This window comes from Ornithorhynchus anatinus, unplaced genomic scaffold (genome assembly GCF_004115215.2).
Source record: "Ornithorhynchus anatinus isolate Pmale09 unplaced genomic scaffold, mOrnAna1.pri.v4 scaffold_224_arrow_ctg1, whole genome shotgun sequence".
Lineage (NCBI taxonomy): Eukaryota > Metazoa > Chordata > Mammalia > Monotremata > Ornithorhynchidae > Ornithorhynchus > Ornithorhynchus anatinus.
Window position 1 is genome coordinate 207146 of NW_024396724.1, and position 18509 is coordinate 225654.

General features: G+C 45.1%; 1 protein-coding gene and 1 pseudogene across 1 annotated transcript; both read right to left on the bottom strand.

Annotated features, from left to right (window-relative positions):
* Positions 1-4378: 4378 nt before the first annotated feature.
* Positions 4379-5294, bottom strand: ORNANAV1R-PS4082 (annotated as a pseudogene).
* Positions 5295-17254: 11960 nt separating this feature from the next.
* On the bottom strand, positions 17255-18169 carry LOC114808787 (olfactory receptor class A-like protein 1). The gene has a single exon (XM_029056680.1). The coding sequence runs from the start codon at positions 18167-18169 to the stop codon at positions 17255-17257; it is 915 nt and encodes a 304-aa protein (XP_028912513.1).
* Between the last annotated feature and the right edge of the window lie 340 nt (positions 18170-18509).

An 18509-nucleotide genomic window follows, 5' to 3' on the forward strand; every position in this document is an offset into this window, starting at 1 on the left:
TTTTTTTAGAAGGGGGGAGACATGGGCATGTTTGAAGGCAGAGGAGAAGAAGCCATTGGAGAGTGAGTGGTTAAAAATAGCAGTTAAGGAGGGGAGGAGGGAAGGGGCGATGGTTTTTATAAAGTGAGCGGGAATGGGGTCCGAGGCACAGGTGGAGGGGGTGGCACTTGCGAGGAGGGAGGAGATCTCCTCTGAGGATACTGCAAGGAAAGATGGGAAAGTAGGGGAGAGGGTTGGCGGGGGGGAGGCAAAAGGGGGAGGGGTGACTTTGGGAAGCTCAGACCTGATTGTGTTAATTTTGTGATGAAGTAGGTGGCCAGATCCTTGGCGTGAGGGATGGGGGAGGGGGAGGAACAGGGGGCCTGAGGAGAGAATTAAAGGTCCGGAACAATTGGCGGGGGTGACGGGCACGTGTGTCAATGAGGAAAGAAAAGTAGTTTTGCCTGGCGGCGGAGAGGGCAGAGTTAAGGCAGGAAAGGATAAAATTGCAATGGATATGGTTGGCTTGATGCTTGGACCTTCGCCAGCAGCGCTCAGCAGCTCTAGCATAAGAGCATAGGAGGCGGACAGAGGCAGTGACCCAGGGCTGTGGGTTAGTGGAGCGAGAGGTCTCTGTGGGGGAGTAGTACAGATTTGCAGGGGGAGAGAGTGTGAGAGAGGAGGCAGGTGAGAAGGTTATGGTCTGAGAGAGGGATTTCAGAGTTGGTGAGGGAGGAGATAGTGCAGGGGGAAGGAGATGACAAGATCGAGGGTGTGGCCAAATTGGTGAGTGGGCGGAGGAGCAGCTAATCAGGACCCCCCACTTCAACCCCCACCCTACTACAAACAAGCGACAAAAGGGGGAAAGAACTAGTCCTCCGGACCATAGACAGAGCATCTAAGAGTTGAAACACAACCACGAGCTGCGGGCAGCTGGACTCCTTGACTCCTCCGACATGGGACCATCTGCACAAACCTGGGGAAACCAGTCAGATGGATAGCTAAATTTGTCATAATCTGTGTGTGTGAGTGTGTATGTCTATGCATTTTCCCTTTTGAATTAAATTAAATATGGAATAAAACTTTCCGCTGTATACAGTGGTGGTTTGGTTTCACATGGAACTTGTCAGCTAGTACCTGACCTAATAGGAGCTCCCGGTTAATTAGGCCTGTTTGGGGGGAGATGAATCTCTGGATCTTGCCACAAGGGATCATAACCTTGGGTGAGGGGTGTCTAAGGATCTCTTCCCCGGGAATTTTGGTTGAGGTGAATCTTTACAGCCTCGGAGAGGCCAGTGAGAGCAAAGATCTCAATCGGGACTCGTGACAATGACAAGTGTGGTCTTCACACTCTAGACTCTAAGCTCCTTGAGGGCAAGGGTTTTATGTAATGTCTCTATTGTCCTTTCCCAAGCACTCAGTGCAGTGCTCTGCAACCAGTAAACCACAAGCTCCCTATGGGTAGGGATCACATCTTCCAGTTCTGTTATGCTGTACATTTCCACGCGTTTAGTGCAGTACTCGGCATACAGTAAGCATATAGTAAATTGAATTGATTGATTGCTAGTAGTGATAGGCTTCTTCATCTTGCATATTCTGACAAGAATTGAGCGAGGCTTCTCGAGCAAAAACTGAGTTCCTCTAAATCAAGGGGAGGATCACATACCCGTGCTGTAACTTTCCAAAATTAAATGAAAAGAAGCATCATAGTCTGGATTGACCACACAACTGATTAAAGTCTCTCCCAAAATATCAATGGCACGTTTCTGATTTTTTTCTGGGTTGTGGTCTGAAACATTTTACATATGAATTTTGATATCTTTTGGATCCCTGGGCCATTATCCTGTGTTCTGAAAATAATATCTGGGTTGTCTTGGGTTTGTTTGTAAATCTCTTACTGTGTGTCAAGCACTGTGTTAAGCGCTGGGTGGATACAAGCAAATCAGGTTGGACACAGTCCCTGTCCCACTTGGAGTTCACAGTCTTAATCCCCATTTTTACTGAGAGGGAAAAGAAGTAACTTGCCCAAAGCCACAAAGCAGACAAGTAGCAGAGCTGAGATTAGAAATCATGACCTTCCGACTACGAGATTAGTACTCTATCCACTATGCTTAAATATAAAACATATGTACGCCTGGCACAGAGTAAGAGCTTAAAAAATGCCATATGCCGGGCACATATTCTTTAGACATACACTTTATCAACTGGAACTACAGTGGACTGAGCAGCAAGATAGCTAGCTGGGAGCTATCTTCAATTGTTTTTATACTGTGATTAGACTTTAACACGGTTTTCCAAACAAAGTACACCTGCCTCTGACTAAGGCCCCGTTTCCACTTTCCCACTCCCTTCTGCGTTGCCATGACTTGCTCCCTTTGTTCATGACACCGCCCAGTCCCTCAACAATTTTGTGCATATCTGTGAATTATTTATTTATTTCATCTGTCTCGCAGGCTAGATTGTGAGCTCATTATATCATACCTTCCCTAGCCCTTAGTACGGTGCTTTGCACACAGTAGACCCTCAATAAGTGATTGAATGAATGAATGAATGAATGGCCCAAGAATACTGAGGTTGGATGTAATGGAGAGAAGCAGTGTGGTCTTTCGGAAAGAGCAGAGGCTTGGGAGTCAGAGGACGTGAATTCTAATGCAGCCTCCACCCCATTTCTCCTGTGTGACCTTGAGAAATCACTTAACGTCTATATGCCTCAGTCACCTCATTTGTGAAATGGTCATTAAGACTGTGAGCCCCATGTGGGACAGGGACTGTGTCCAACCTGATTACCCAGTATCTACCTCTGCGCTTAGTACTGGACCTGTGATATAGTCAGGGCATAACACATACCATCATCATCATTATTTTTATGGTCATGAGGAGCGACTGAGATCTTTGCCCTGCCTTGCCTATCCCAGGCTGCTATAGATTCCCCTCACTCAGATTCCTGTTCCCTCTGGATGAGATCCTTGGATGCATCTCCCCCAGGTTCTTGATCCCCTGGGTCAGGCTCTATGGATTCACCTCTCCCCGCTGGGCAGCTCCTACTGGGAGCTCCTACTGGGTCGGGCACTCGCTGAAAAGTTCAAAATGAAACCAAACCACCACTCTATACAGCGAAAAGTTTTTATTCCATGCTTAGTCTAATCTATAGTAAATATGTAAATACACCCTTGCTTGGACACGCACAAAAACACAGACGTATATATGTATGTGCATATCTATCTATCTGTCTACTTTATCTATCTATCTATCTATCTATCTATCTATCTATCTATCTATCTATCTATCTATCTATCTATCTATCTATCTATCTATGCCATCCGACTGTTTTCCCGAGGTTCATGCAGGTGGATCTCACGTCGGAAAAGCTCAAGGAGTCCGGCTGATCACAGCACATCATTCTGGCTCGAGTCTTAGCTGTTTCCCAGTGGCCACAGTAAGCGTCTTGGTGCATTTCTAGATTTTTTTTTTACCGTCTCCCAGGGGCCAGCTCTTTTTCCCCATGTTTTTAAAATGGGGGTTAAGACTGTAAGCTTCATTTGGGACAACCTGATTACCTTGTACACCCTCCCCCCAGCACTTATAACAGTGTGTGGCACATAGTAAGCGCTTTAACAAATGTCATTATTATTATCATTATTGTTATTATTATATCCAATCCATCACCAAATCCTGCCGGTCTTGCCTTCACAGTATCTCCAAGTTCTGCCCTTTCCTTTCCATCCAAACCACTACCATGTTAGTACAATCACTCATCCTATTCCAACTGGATTACTGCATCAGCTGCCTTTCTGACCTCCCAACTTCCTACCTCTCCCCACTTCAGTTCATACTTTACTCTGCTGCCTGGGTTATCTTTCTCCAGTAAGTTCAGGACAGGTCACCCTCCTCCTCAAAAATCTCCAGTGATTGCCTATCAACCTCCATATCAAAACAAAACTTCTTACTATTGCCTTCAAAGCTCTCGATCGACCTTGCTCCCTCTTAACTCACCTCCCTTCTCTCCTTCTACCTCCCAGCCCACAGACTCTCACAGACCTGGACTTACCTCTAGTGTTCCTGCCTGCTTCCCCTGTTCTGGCTTAGCCCCCTTTCCCAAGCCAAAGACACTAAGAATTGTCAGGGTTTGTTTGGTGTCACTGGCCATGTGGAAACTTGGAACAGGGTAGCAGGACACCAGGCAGTTCTGCTTCCAGGTCACAAACACAGACAGACATGGAAGCCAGATCAGTGGAGATGGAGGTACCAGACCTCCGGGTATACAGGAGAATGAGACTTGCAGGACAGGGTGTTTCTAACCCCTCCATCCAAGTTCCATAACTATCCTGTTCACCACATCCCTGGATTTCCCCCGCTTCCCATCAGGCATGCACCATTTCCCAAGACCCTAAGAGGGATTTCAGTTGGGAATATGAGAATCTTTTTTCCAGAACATTCTCAACCTCCTGTCGCTGAGAATCATCAGAAATGGGCTGACAGCTGAAAACATTAAAGATATAATGCCGTTGCTTTTAAGAACGAGAGTGGAATTTATCTTCATATTTAATAAAAAACTCAGGGTGATTGTGTTTTGTCCATAGAAGAACACGTAGAGGGTGACCAGGGCAATGATTCTCTTTGCTGCTCTGATGTTCGGCATTGCCTTGGGGGAGCATCCGGGCTCGTGGAAGTGTAGGACCTGCTGGTGGTGTCTGTACAGGACAAATACCATGTAGCTGCTGGCCACGCTCATGAGTCCCACGAAGAACATATCACGGAGGGAGAGGACCACTGCATTGAACAAGTTTGTGCCTGCACTGATAATGATGGAAGAGCAGTATTTCAGGAGGATGAGCCTATTGATGCTGATGCTGTTACCAGGTCCCATGACTACCATCAGTGCAGTCATGTCAAACAGCAGATTGAGGATCCAGAAGAAGAAACAGGAGGGGAGAATGCACTTGGGAAATTGGGTTTTGATTCCTGCCCACTGGGAGATGCTAGGACTGAGAATGATGGTCTGGAAGATGCTCAGGAGGCAGGTGGTGCAGATGATAAGACCCTGGGATACTCGATAAATGTATGAGGATTTTACAACCAACCTCATCCAGGAAATTTTTCCACCCCCTAGCAGACAGGATGTCGGGAATCCCCCAGCTGAGAAGGGCCATGGTGTTGGCCAGGGCTAGATGGGCTAGGACCAGGACCCGAGGATTAAGTTGTTGGGTGGTGGAGACCATGTGTGCATAAATCAGGAAGATGAACACATTCCCTGATACCCCAGAGACAATGTGTAACAGAAAGGGTATCTCACACACAAGCTCACTGGTATCCATTCTCTTTGCTCTGCTGTATCAGAAGAGATCTCCAGTAGTACAACCTGGGGAATGAGATAACTAGAGAGAGACAAATATATTCATTCATTCATTCATTCATCCTATAGTATTTATTGAGTGCTTACTATGTGCAGAGCACTGTACTAAGCGCTTGGAATGTACAAGTCGGCAACAGATAGAGTCGCTGCTCTTTGACGGGCTTACAGTCTAATTGGGGGAGACAGACAAAAACAATGGCAATAAATAGAATCGGGGGAAGAACATCTCATTAAAACAATAGCAAATAAATAAAATCAAGGTGATGTATATCTCATTAACAAAATAAATAGGGTAATGAAGATATATACAGTTGAGCGGACAAGTACAGTGCTGAGGGGATGGGACGGGAGAGGGGGAGGAGCAGAGGGAAAGCGGGGAGAAGAGGGTTTAGCTGTGGAGAGGTGAAGGGAGGGTAGAGGGAGCAGAGGGAAAAGGGGAGCTCAGTCTGGGAAGGCCTCTTGGAGGAGGTGAGCTTTAAGTAAGGTTTTGAAGAGGGGAAGAGAATTAGTTTGGCGGAGGTGAGGAGGGAGGGCATTCCAGGACCATGGGAGGATGTGGCCCAGGGGTCAACGGCGGGATAGGTGAGAACGGGGGACGGTGAGGAGGTGGGCAGCAGAGGAGCGGAGCGTGTGGGGTGGGCAGTAGAAAGAGAGAAGGGAGGAGAGGTAGGAAGGGGCAAAGTGATGGAGAGCCTTGAAGCCTAGAGTGAGAAGTTTTTGTTTTGTGCAGAGGTTGATGGGCAACCATTGGAGGCTTTTGAGAAGGGGAGTGACATGCCCAGAGCGTTTCTCCAGGAAGATGAGCCAGGCAGCAGAGTAAAGAATAGACTGGAGTGGGGTGAGAGAGGAAGAAGGGAGATCAGAGAGCAGGCTGACACAGTAATCTAGCCGGGATATTACGAGAGCCTGTAGCAGTAAGACAGACATTTGGGTGGAGAGGAAAGGGCGGATCTTGGCGATATTGTATTATATATTATAATATATATAATAATATATATTATATATGCATTGATAGGCAGTGTCAGAGAGAGACAGAGTCAGAGAAAGAGTCAGAAAGACAAAGAGACAGAGAGAGAAGAGAAGAAATAGAGGAGAGACTTAAATAGAACAGTTAGTCAATTGGTGGTAATTGGTGGTATTTAGTGAGCACTCACTATATGCAGACCACTGTTTTAAGCGCTTGGGAGAGTATGGTACAACAGAATTAGGATACACATTCCCTGACATTTAACAACCTTTCTGTCTAGAGTGGGGAAAACAGATAAACGTAGACGATGTGGACAACGATCCTGCTACCTCCCCCATGCCAAGTGAGCACTCTACCACTCTAGAGAAGCAGCGCTATAGAGAAGCAGTATGGCTCAGTGGAAAGAGACCGGGCTTGGGAGTCAGAGGTTGTGGGTTCTAATCCCGCCTCTGCCTCATGTCATCTGTGTGACTTTGGGCAAGTCACTTAACTTCTCTGCACCTCAGTTACCTCATCTGTAAAATGGAGATTAAGACAGTAAGCCCCACGTGGAGCAACCTGATTACCCTGTATCTACCCCAGCGCTTAGAACAGTATTTTGATCCATAGTAAGTGCTTAACAAATACCACAATTCTATTATTACCACTTAAACTAATTCCCCTCAGAGAGTTGAGAGACAGAGACAGAGAAAGAGAGAGGTAGAATTGATGAATTAGAAGGAGATGGTAAGGCAGTGAAGCCAAGGCAGAAAGAGACAGAGTGAATCAAAGAGAGACAGAAAGAGTTCTAAATAGATAGAGACAATCAGGGAGGTAAGGATAGATGGAGATGAAGAGCAAGAGAGAGATATAAATCAATCCCTCAACGGTATTCTATGAGCAGTTACTGTGTTCAGAATAATGTAGTGAGTGTTTGGGGGGATAAAATGAACAGTTGATAGTTTCCCTGACCACATCGAGCTTACAGTCCAGGGGAAGACATATATTAATGTCTTAATATATGACAGATCTCCTTATCTTCCCATCCAAATCCTGTCCTCTCCCTGAGTTTCCCATCACCGTAGTCGGTACCACCATCCTACCCATCTCACTGGCCCATCACCTTAGTGTTCTCCTTGACTTTCTCTCTTTTACCCCACATATTCAAATATTCACCAATCCTGTCGGTTCAACCTTCACAACATAGCTAAAATCTGCCTTTTCCTCTCCATCTAAACTGCTACCACGTTAATACAATCACTTATCCTTTTCTCATAGATTACTACATCAGCGTCCTTACTGACCTCCTAACCTCTTGTTTCTTCCCACTTGAGCGTTCAGGACAAGTCACCCCACCACCCAAAAATCTCAAGTGGTTGTGCATCCCTCTCCATATCATAAACTCCTCACTATTGGCTTTAAAGCTCTCCATCGCCTTGCACCCTCCTACCTCATCTCGATTCTCTCCTTCTACAACCCAGCCCTCATGAGAAGCAGCATGGCTTAATGAGAATCAGCATGGCTTAGGGGCTTGGGAGTCAGAGGTCATGGATTCTAATCTTGGCCCCACCACTTGTCAGCTGTGTGACTTGGGCAAGTCACTTAACTTCTCTGTGCCTCAGTTACCTTATCTGTAAAATGGGGATTGGGACTGTAAGCCCCACGTGGGATAACCTGATCACCTTGTATTGACCCCAGCGCTCAGAACAATGCTTGCCAAATTGTACAATCCAAGCGCTTAGTACAGTGCTCTGCACATAGTAAGCACTCAATAAATACCATTGAATTAATGAATGAATGAACATAGTAAGCATTTAACAAATACTATTATTATTTACATCATTATACTTCACTCCTCTAGTGCTAACCTTCCCATGGTGCCCCGATCCCTCCTGTCTCACTGCCGAATCCTGGCACACATCCTACCTCTGACCTGGAACTCCCTCCCTCCTCAAATCCAACACACAATTGCTCTTCCACACTTCACAGCCTTATCCAAGACACATCTCCTCCAAGAGGCCTTCCCAGACAAAGCTCCACTTTCCTCATCTCTCACTTCCCTCTGCGTCACCCTGACTTTCACCCTTTGCTCTTCAGCCCACCCCCCCAGCAGCCCCACAAAACTTATGTATATATCTGTAATTTCATTCATTTGTATTGATGTCTGTCTCCACACCTCTAGACCGTAAATTCATTGTGGGCAGGGAATGCCACCGTTTATTATTGTATTGTACTTTCCCAAGCACTTCGTACACTATCACTGTATTGTACTTTCCCAAGCTCTGCATACAGTAAGCACTTAATAAATACTGTCGAAGGAATGAATGATTGACTATAAATAAATGTTATGTCTATGTTTGGATATGGAAGCAGCCTGGCTTAGTGGAAAGAGCACGGGTTTGTAAATCAGAAGTCGTGGATTCTAATCTTAGCTCCACCACTTGTCTGCTGTGTGACTTTGGGCAAGTCATTTAACTTCCTTCTGTCTCAGTCACCTCATCTGTTAAATGGGGATTAAAGCTGTGAGCCCCTTGTGAGATGACATGATAACCTTGTATTTACTCCAGTGCTAAGAACAGTCCTTGGTACATAGTAAGTGCTTAAAATAAACCACCATTATTATTATGTACAGAAAGAGACAGTAACTGAGACAAAAACAGATTATGACAATAAGAAACATAGATAAACAAAGTGGGCCTCAAACACTCACACAAGGGGACAGACAGTTGAAGATGGAGAGACAGAGGCCAAAAAAGACAGAGAAACACAGTAGAGGGACTCTCTCTCTCTCTCTGGCCTCCTATGCACTCCACCTCTTGGGTCTAGTAGTGGAGACATAGGTGATGAATAATGACCCTTAGGCACCAGAAAGTGGGAGCTCACTGAGCATGCTCAGTGTCTGATACCAGCCCTGCCCTGAACAGGATGGAGACCTAGTCTATGTTCTGGTTGAGGGTGGGCTCACAGCAGGGTGGGCTTTAGGGGAACAAGAGAAGTTCTGTTGCCTTCAAGCCCATTCTAGTAGGAGGACAGGAGGTGAGGCCAGAAAGTGTAAAGTGGTCAATGTTGAGAAGAGGTGGGGAGGAGAGAGGAGAAAAGGAAGAGTGGAAAGAAAAAAGGGAAATGGAAGAAAGGACTAGGAGGGCAGGGAGAAAGGCCTGGGGAGTAAGAGAGAAGGGACGTGGATGATAAAAAGAGAAGGGCCAGGAATAGAAAGAAAGAAGAGACAGGGAGAGAACGAGAAATGGGAGAGGAAGAGGGGATAAAGGACATAAGCAAAGGGAGGGAAAGGCAAAGAGAGAGAGGAAGAGTCGAGTCTGGTGCAGAAATGAAGATGTTCTTCCCCTTGACTCTATTTATTGCCATTGTTCTTGTCTGTCCGTCTCCCCCGATTAGACTGTAAGCCTGTCAAACGGCAGGGACTGTCTCTATCTGTTGCCGACTTGTTCATTCCAAGTGCTTAGTACAGTGCTCTGCACATAGTAAGCGCTCAATAAATACTATTGAATGAATGAATGAATTTACCTGGTTTCTTATCTCGGCTCCACCACTGATTTGTTGTGGAACCTTAGGAAAGTTACTTAACTTCTCTGGACCTCAGTTTCCTCATCAATAAAATGTGAATCAAATGATACCTATTCTTACTATTATTTAGGCTGTGAACTGTTAAATGGGGATGAGATCCCTCATCTCTCTCCCTATTAGACTCTGAGCCTCAATAGAGGACAGGGACTGTGTCCAATCTGGTTGCCTTGTTTCTACCCCAGATGCTGGTGCATAGTAACCACTTAAGATATATCATCCTTATTATCCTGGACTCTACCATGTGCTTGCTGGCTGACTTGGGCAAATCACTCCACTTTTCTGGACCTCAATTTCCTCACTTATAAAGTGACAGTCATAAATCCAATGACACAGAGATCCTGAGAGAGGATGGCGTGAGATATATCTAGTGATCAGCTCTCATTACAGTACTCTGCACCCCATAAGCACTCAAAAAATACTACTGACTGACAGCACTTTGGAGTAAAAAATTCATGGCTTTATTATTATTACTGTATTAGTGTTACGATTATCATCCTGCTCCGAATAGGGGGCTCTCTCTAGCCTTGCTGGCCTGGAATGGGCTCAACTGGGCCCTGCCCTTGGTGGAGGCATAGAACACCCAATAGCCCAACCCTCCCTTCTAATGAAGGTTGTCTGGATGCTATTCACCCCAGACCTGTGGACACCCTTTCCTGCTTCTCCTGACTGCTCCATCCAATATAAAAATCGTTTCAAATCTGTTGTGGAAACAGTATGACCTAGAGGAAATATCCCAGACCTTGGACTTAGAGGACATGGGTTGCAATCCTGGCGATGTCAACTGCCTGCTGTAGGACCTTGGGGGAAGCACTTAACTTTTCTATGCCTCAGCTTCATTATCTGTAAAATGGAGATTAAATACCTCTTTTCCCTCCAACCTAAATTGTAAGCCCCATGTGGTACAGAGGTAATGTCCAATCTGATTAACTTGTATCTACCTTAGCACTCAAAACTGAGATTGACTAATAGCAAGTGAATAACAAATATCATAGCAATAATAACAATGAAAGAAGAGGCTAAGAATAAAAATAAGAGTAATAATGATATTAACAAATAGGTAATAAGCCTTTCCCAGGATGCGAGCCTGGGTTCCAGTTCAGGTGGAACTGATCCTTTGCCTCAGGATCTGGAGGAGTCTGGTGACTTCCTAGAATTCCTAGAGAAGCAGCGTGGCTCACTGGAAAGAGCACGGGCTTTGGAGTCAGAGGTCATGGGTTCGAACTCCGGCTCTACCACTTGTCAGCTGTGTGACTTTGAGCAAGTCACTTAACTTCTCGGTGCCTCAGTTACCTCATCTGTAAAATGGGGATTAAGACTGTGAGCCCCACGTGGGACAACCTGATTCCCCTGTGTCTACCCCAGCGCTTAGAACAGTGCTCGGCACATAGTAAGCGCTTAACAAATACCAACATTATTATTATTATAGAATTCGAGTTTCCACAAGGATTTCTCCCATTCCTATCTCACCTACCCAAATCTCTTTCCTCCATGAGAATCTCGGATTTCCTGCTCCCTCCATGTCATTTCCACACATATTCCCACTGAGGTCTCAAGCTCAAAATGTCCAAAACTGAACTTCTCATCTTCCCTCCCATAGTCTCTTCTTCACCTAACTTTCCCATCACATTTGCCAACACTGCCATCTCACCCCAACCTTTAGTATCATCCTTGACTCCTAGCTCTCTTTATTCTCATATTCAGTCTGCAGCTAAATCCCATTGGATTTTCCTTCATAATATTTTCTGGATCAACTGCTTCCTAACCATCACAGTGGCCACCATCCTGGTGCAGGCACTTGTCATACTCTAATTACTATGTGGACACCCTACCCCTATGGATGTCATTTCTGATGACAGGAGAGTTTCCATTGGCATGATTCTGAGTCATAGTGTCAGCATCAGAAATCAAGGCAATACTGTGGGCCACGAAGAACTGGAATGTAGTCAATCTCCTAAACACTGAAGCTATTCCCACTGAAACACAGTTGTGCTGGGGAAGAGGGAGTCAGAGAAGCATGGCCAGCAGCAGAATACCCAAACGACTGTTTTCTGGAATGCTGCAATTGAAAATGGAAATCAAGGACGGTAGAGGAGACCATTTTAAGTGCATGCTGAATCAAAGGCTTAGATCATGCTAAATCCCAGCTAGGAATTAAAAGCTCTACAGAGACGAGCAAGATGCAGTGTGATCAGGAAGGTAGTGTTGCAGCCAGAACTCTGTTAGGATTGTGAAAGTAAGAGGCAAAGGAAACACAGCTCAGATGTTGCTAACTACAAAGACAGAACAATAAGGGGCAGTCTTGCCTACTTACTCTATCATGATGATTTATTTCTTTTGTACTCTTTCAAACAGTTCAGTCTCAATCAAGTGCTCACCTTTATTACATTGTACTATCCCAGCTGCTTAGTAAAGTCCTCTGCACACAGTAATCCCTCAATGAATGCCACTGATGCACTGATTGCATGCATAATGCAGCCAGGATTGTGTCTGTTCCCTTAGATTTTTCATACTCACACAGCAATGGGCAAATAACACCATCACTTATATCTTCAAATTCCAAGGACAAGATTCTGTGTGTTTGTGTGTGTGTGTGTGCACGCACGTACATGTTACATCTGGTGGCAGGGAGACCGGTGAGGAGATTGTTAGAGTATACCCGTCCTCACTAGTCTTTCTTCTTCCACGCTCTTCCCACTCCTGTCCAGACTTCACTCTGTTGCCTGGATCACCTTTCTAAAATGCCATTTTGTCTTACCCGCACCGCTTGTGCATTCAACCTGAGAGGGCAGCTCTTGGACAGGAAGACTGTTTCAGGACAAGACCAAGGCAGCATTTATAAGAAACTTTCCTCAACTCTCCACTCCCTCAAGGAATGATTAGTGTGTGTGTGAGTGGAGGAAGGGGAGACGGAAGGTGTCAGTTTGTGACTCGTTGAGCTCTAATCCACTCTGACACTCAGACTGGGACCTCTCTGGAAATTCTCAAACTCCCCTCTCTCTTGGCTACCAGTCTGGAAAAAGATGAGCCCAGGTCTCTCCCCGCTATTATCTGTCACCAATTATCACATCAGAGGTGCCCATGGGAGGACACTGCACCATCAGTGCTATACCTGCACTTCTTTCTTCCCCCACTACCTGTGCCTCCCCCTTCATGCTCCCTTTCCCTCTCCTACACTTTCTCTCTTTCCCTCTCCTACGCTTTCTCTCTTTCCCTCCCCTCCTTCACACCCTCTCCCTGAATTAGGTTTGGCCCTCAGCTCTTGTACCTGAAAAGAACGGCACTGTGGGACTTGTACAACATGAATTCCAGATAAGTGGTTTTTAGAAGATCCAGGAACCAAGTTCCCAGTTGATATAAGGATCTAGGGTAAATAATAATGATAATGTTGGTATTTGTTAAGCACTTACTATGTGCTGAGTACTGTTCTAAGCACTGGGATAGACACGGGGGAATCAGGTTGTCCCACGTGGGGCTCACAGTCTTAATCCCCGTTTTACAGATGAGGTAACTGAGGCACCGAGAAGTGAAGGGACTTGCCCAAAGTCACACAGCTGACAAGTGGCCGAGCCAGGATTCGAACCCATGGCATCTGACTCCAAAGCTCGTGCTCTTTCCACTGAGCCACGCTGCTTCTCTAAATGAGAACAGAGAATATTTGGTGTCAGGATTTGGTTGATTTTCATTTTGACCACAAAGTATTTTATGTTTACTATAGTCTTGTGAGCTGTTTTTGTTTTTTTGAATTTGTCATTTTAATTGCACTATGGGGCACTGTGATAGTCATCCCAGCATTTCAGTAAAGCTTTAAAGGAGGGGAGATCTGTGGTCTGCTGGATGTGAACCGGGAGGTAGCTTTCTGGGGGAGAGAGGGCCTGAGCAAAAGGTCTGTGGCAGGAGAGATGAGAATGAAATACAGGGACTAGGTTGGCTTGAGAGGAAAGAAAAATGCAAGCTGGTATGGAGTGTGAGAAGAGTATGGATAGAAAAGCAAAGTCATCTAGTGGATAGAGCATGAGCCTAAGAGTTGGAAAGACCTGGGTTCGAGCCCCTACTCTGCTACTTGTCTGCAGTGTGAACTTGGGCATGCCACTTCACATCTCTTCACCTGTTATCCTACCTAGAAAATCGAAATTAATAATAATAATAATAATGATGGTACTTGTTAAACACTTACTATGTGTCAAGCACTATTTTTAGCCCTGGGAAGAAACAAGTTAATCAGGTTGTCCTACTTGGGACTCACAGTCTTAATCCCCATTTTACAGAGGAGGTAACTGAGGAATGAAGAAGTGCAATGATTTGCCCAAAGTCATGCAGCTGATAAGTGGCAGAGCCCTGATTAATACCCATGAGCCCTGACTACCAAGTTCCTGCTCTTTCCACTAAGCCATGCTGCTTCTCATAAGTCGATAGCTGAGGGGGAGAGAATAGAGAGCTGAGGGGCAGAGGGACTGAGGAACAGGGGGACAGAGACATAAGGGGCATAATGATGAGGGTAGAGAGCAGATATCCTCGGAGAGGCAAAGGGAGAAGAGAGTTGAAGGGTGGGGGTAATGATAATGATGATAATAACTGAGATTGTGAACACCATGTTACAGGCACAGGGACTGTGTCTGACCTGATTACCTTGTATCTACCTTAGTACTTAGAATAATGTTTGAGAGACAGTTGCTAACAAATACTACCATGATTACAACAGGTAGGATGAAACAAAAAAGAACAAACTGGTGGATTGCCTTAAAGCTACTGGTGAGGTTCTCTTTGACATAGAGAGGAATGAGTAACCATTAGGAGTTTTTGTCTTCTCAAGACGAAGGGGCCTCATCAGCATTTAGGAGGGAGTCCTGGTAAACTGGCGGCAACCTGAAAGGTCCTTGCCCGCTGGAGCAATGAGCCACCTTAAGACTGGTGCTCTGTAGCTGCCACTGTGCAAATAAGCTTCTCAAGTGCAGGAACCTGTAGAATATTTGGAGAAATTGAGTCTCCTAAAATTACAGATACTTGGAAAACTTTCCAATCTTAATCCTATTATCCCGATTTCTAACATCATTACTTATATTCTTAATCCATCGTTATCCTTCTTTGTCTCTGTCTACTCTCTGTCCTTGTCATTGAATTCCAGAGGAATGAGCATGGAATTGTAAAAATGGAGAACAGGGATGCAGACCCAAGTCTGCCTCTGGCCTTGAGCAGGTCACTTTGCTTCTATGGACTTTAGTTTCCTAACCAGTAAAATGGAGATGTGATGCCTGCTATCCCTCCCTCTTAGGCTGTACACATTTATACCTATTTTATATAACTATTTCTCAAGCATCAATTTATGTACATGGTAACATTCCTTCTTATTTCTATCTGTAATATACTTTATTATCTGCCCCTTCACTCTCCATGCCTCCCCCCACCCTGGCTTGGCTTATAATTCCTTGAGGGTATGGATCATGTCTTTTGAACTCTCCTGAATGCTTAGTACACTGCTCTACACAAAATAACTGTTCAAAAATACTGTTGATGGATTAGATTGTAATTGTTTGTATTTATCCCAGCACTTAGTTCAATAGGTACTTAAAAAAGATGAATGCCAACGAGTGAACATCAAAAATGACATCCTCCTAAGCTCATAGTACGTGCTTAGCACTCAGAAGGCAATTAATAAATTTGTTTAATAATATACTATTACAGAGAAAACTCTGATCATGTATAGTAGGAAACAAGTACAGTATCTCTACTATGAATCCTTTTAATCATCAGTCTTCATCTTCATCATCATCCTCACCATCAATGCCAACATCATTATTAACTTCATCATCTCTCCCTCAAGAGGCTCTTCCAACCCTATTCTCCCTCCCACTTGGCATCACCTAGGCTGTAGCCTTTCAGCACTTTGATACCCGATGCCCAGCCCCACAGTGTTATGTCCATCTCTTAAACTCTGGCATTTCCCCTTTTTGTACTTTCTTTTAATGCCTGCCTCCCTTCTAGACTACAGTTCTTGTTGGTTAACGATCATGTCTATCAACTCTCTTGTATTGTACTCTGACACAGACTAGAGTTAAAAGAGAGATATCAGATCTCATGGGGATAATAATATGCTATTTTCATTTTTATGGTGGTCTCTCTGGTTAGACAGTTGGGCTGATATGTATCTTTTTGCTTTTCTATACTTTCCAAGTTTCTAGTTCAGTACAGTGCACTAAGAGCTCGATAAATGATGCTCTCACTTCTATTACTATTACACTACAATTACTAATATGACAACTATTTCTAATAATAGTAAATAATAAAGACGAAGATGACAAAAATAACAAGAATAATGAGAAAGATAGTAGAGTTGTCCTTTGGTTCAAAGACATTTTTTACAGTATTAGCGAAGCATTTACTATGGGCCAGGCACTGTACTAAGCACCCAGGCACTGTACTAAGAACTGGGGTTCACACAAGTTACTCAGGTTGGACACAGTCTCTGCCAAACGTGGAGCTCGTAGCCTTAAAGCCCATTTTGTAGCTGAGGTAACTGAGGCTCAGAGAAGTAAAGACACTACCCCAAGGTTTTCCAGAATGTCTGTTTATTGTTACATTGTTCTCTCCCACGTGCTTAGTACTGTGAGCTGCACCCAGTAAGCATTCAATATATACACTTGAATGAATGGATGAAAATGGCAGAACAAGGATTAGAACAAAGGGCCTTCTGACTCCAAGGCCTGTGCTCTACCCACTAGACCATGCTCCTTCCCATTTCCACTTCTGGTGGTGAAATCTTAAGTAGGATTGTGTTGTTGAGAGTGAATTTCTTCCATAATTGCCCACTGTGTGCATAAAAACTCAGTCATGCACATTATCTGGTTCTTTACCATTTTGATGAGCATTGGTCAGACACCAGTCATGGGGAAGCATGGTCTGTCCAGCAAGACATGTGCATGAATTTGTATTTGCAGTAGTGGGGATGGTTTGCATGAGGTATTAACTCTCCCTGGCCTGGCCTAGTCCTTGTATGCAAAGCCATGCATCATGGGAATGGTGGAAGACCATGACAGCCTTGAACTTACCCCCAGTGTTTCTGACTGTTTCCCTGTTCTGGGTTATCCCTCTTCCCCAAACCAATGACTCAGAATTATCAGGCATTGTTTGGTGTCACTGGCCATGTGGAAACTTGGAACAGGGTACCAGGACACCAGGCAGTTCTGCTTCCAGGTCACAAACACAGACAGACATGGAAGCCAGATCAGTGGAGATGGAGGTACCAGGCTTCCGGGTATACAGGAGAATGAGACATGCAGGACAGGGTGTTTCTAACCCCTCCATCCAAGTTCCATAACTATCCTGTTCCCCACATCCCTGGATTTCCCCCGCTCCCCATCAGGCATGCACCATTTCCCAAGACCCTAAGAGGGATTTCAGTTGGGAATATGAGAATCTTTTTTCCAGAACATTCTCAACCTCCTGTCGCTGAGAATCATCAGAAATGGGCTGACAGCTGAAAACATTAAAGACATAATGCCGTTGCTATTAAGAATGAGAGTGGAATTTATCTTCATATTTAATAAAAAACTCAGGGTGATTGTGTTTTGTCCATAGAAGAGCACATAGAGGGTGACCAGGGCAATGATTCTCTTTGCTGCTCTGACCTCGGGCATTGCCTTGGGGGAGCATCCAGCCCTGTGGATGTGTCGGACCTCCTGGTGGTGTCTCAGTAGGACAAATATCACGTAGCCACTGGCCATACTCATGAGTCCCACGAAGAATATATCGCGGAGGGAGAGCACCACTGCAAACACCAGGGTTGAGACTGCACTGGTTCTGATGGAGCAGTATTTCACGAGGATGACCCTATTTATACTGGTGCTGTTACTAGGTCCCATCGTGTCCATCGGTGTAGTCACATCAAAGAGCAGATTGAGAATCCAGAAGAAGAGGCAGGAGGGGAGGATGTACTTGGGGAATTGGGTTTTGACTCCTGCCCACTGGGTGGTGCCAGGGCTGATGGTGACAGCCTGGAAGATGCTCAGGAGGCAGGTGGTGCAGATGGCAAGACCCCGTGCCACCCGATAAATGAATAAGAGGATTTTACAACCAACATCATCCAGGAAATTATTCAGCCCCCAAGCAGACAGGATGTCAGGGATCCCTCGGCTGAGAAGGGCCATGGTGTTGGCCAGGGCCAGGTGGGCTAGGATCTTGTCCCGAGGATTCAGCTGGTGGGTGGTGGAGACCACGTATGCATACACCAGGAGGAGGAACACATTCCCTGAGACCCCAAAGACAATTTGTAACAGAAAGAGAATCCCAAAGGCATGTTCATTAGCATCCATTCTCTTCACTCGGCTGTATCAGAAGAGATCTTCAGTAGTACAGTCTGGAAAATGAGAGAACTAGAGAGAAACAAATATACACATTGAGAGCTAGTGTCAGAAAGTGTCAAGAGTCAGAGGAAAGGACAGAAAGACAGAAAGTCACAGAGAGAGAGGAGATGAGGGAGAGAGAGTGGCAGAAGGAGTGACAGAAATCAAACCATCAATCAGTGGTATTTATTGAGCATTCCCTCTGTGTAGACCACTGTTCTAAGCGCTTTGGAGAATATTCATTCAATATTCATTCAATAGTATTTATTGAGGGCTTACTATGTGCAGAGTACTGTACTAAGCGCTTGGA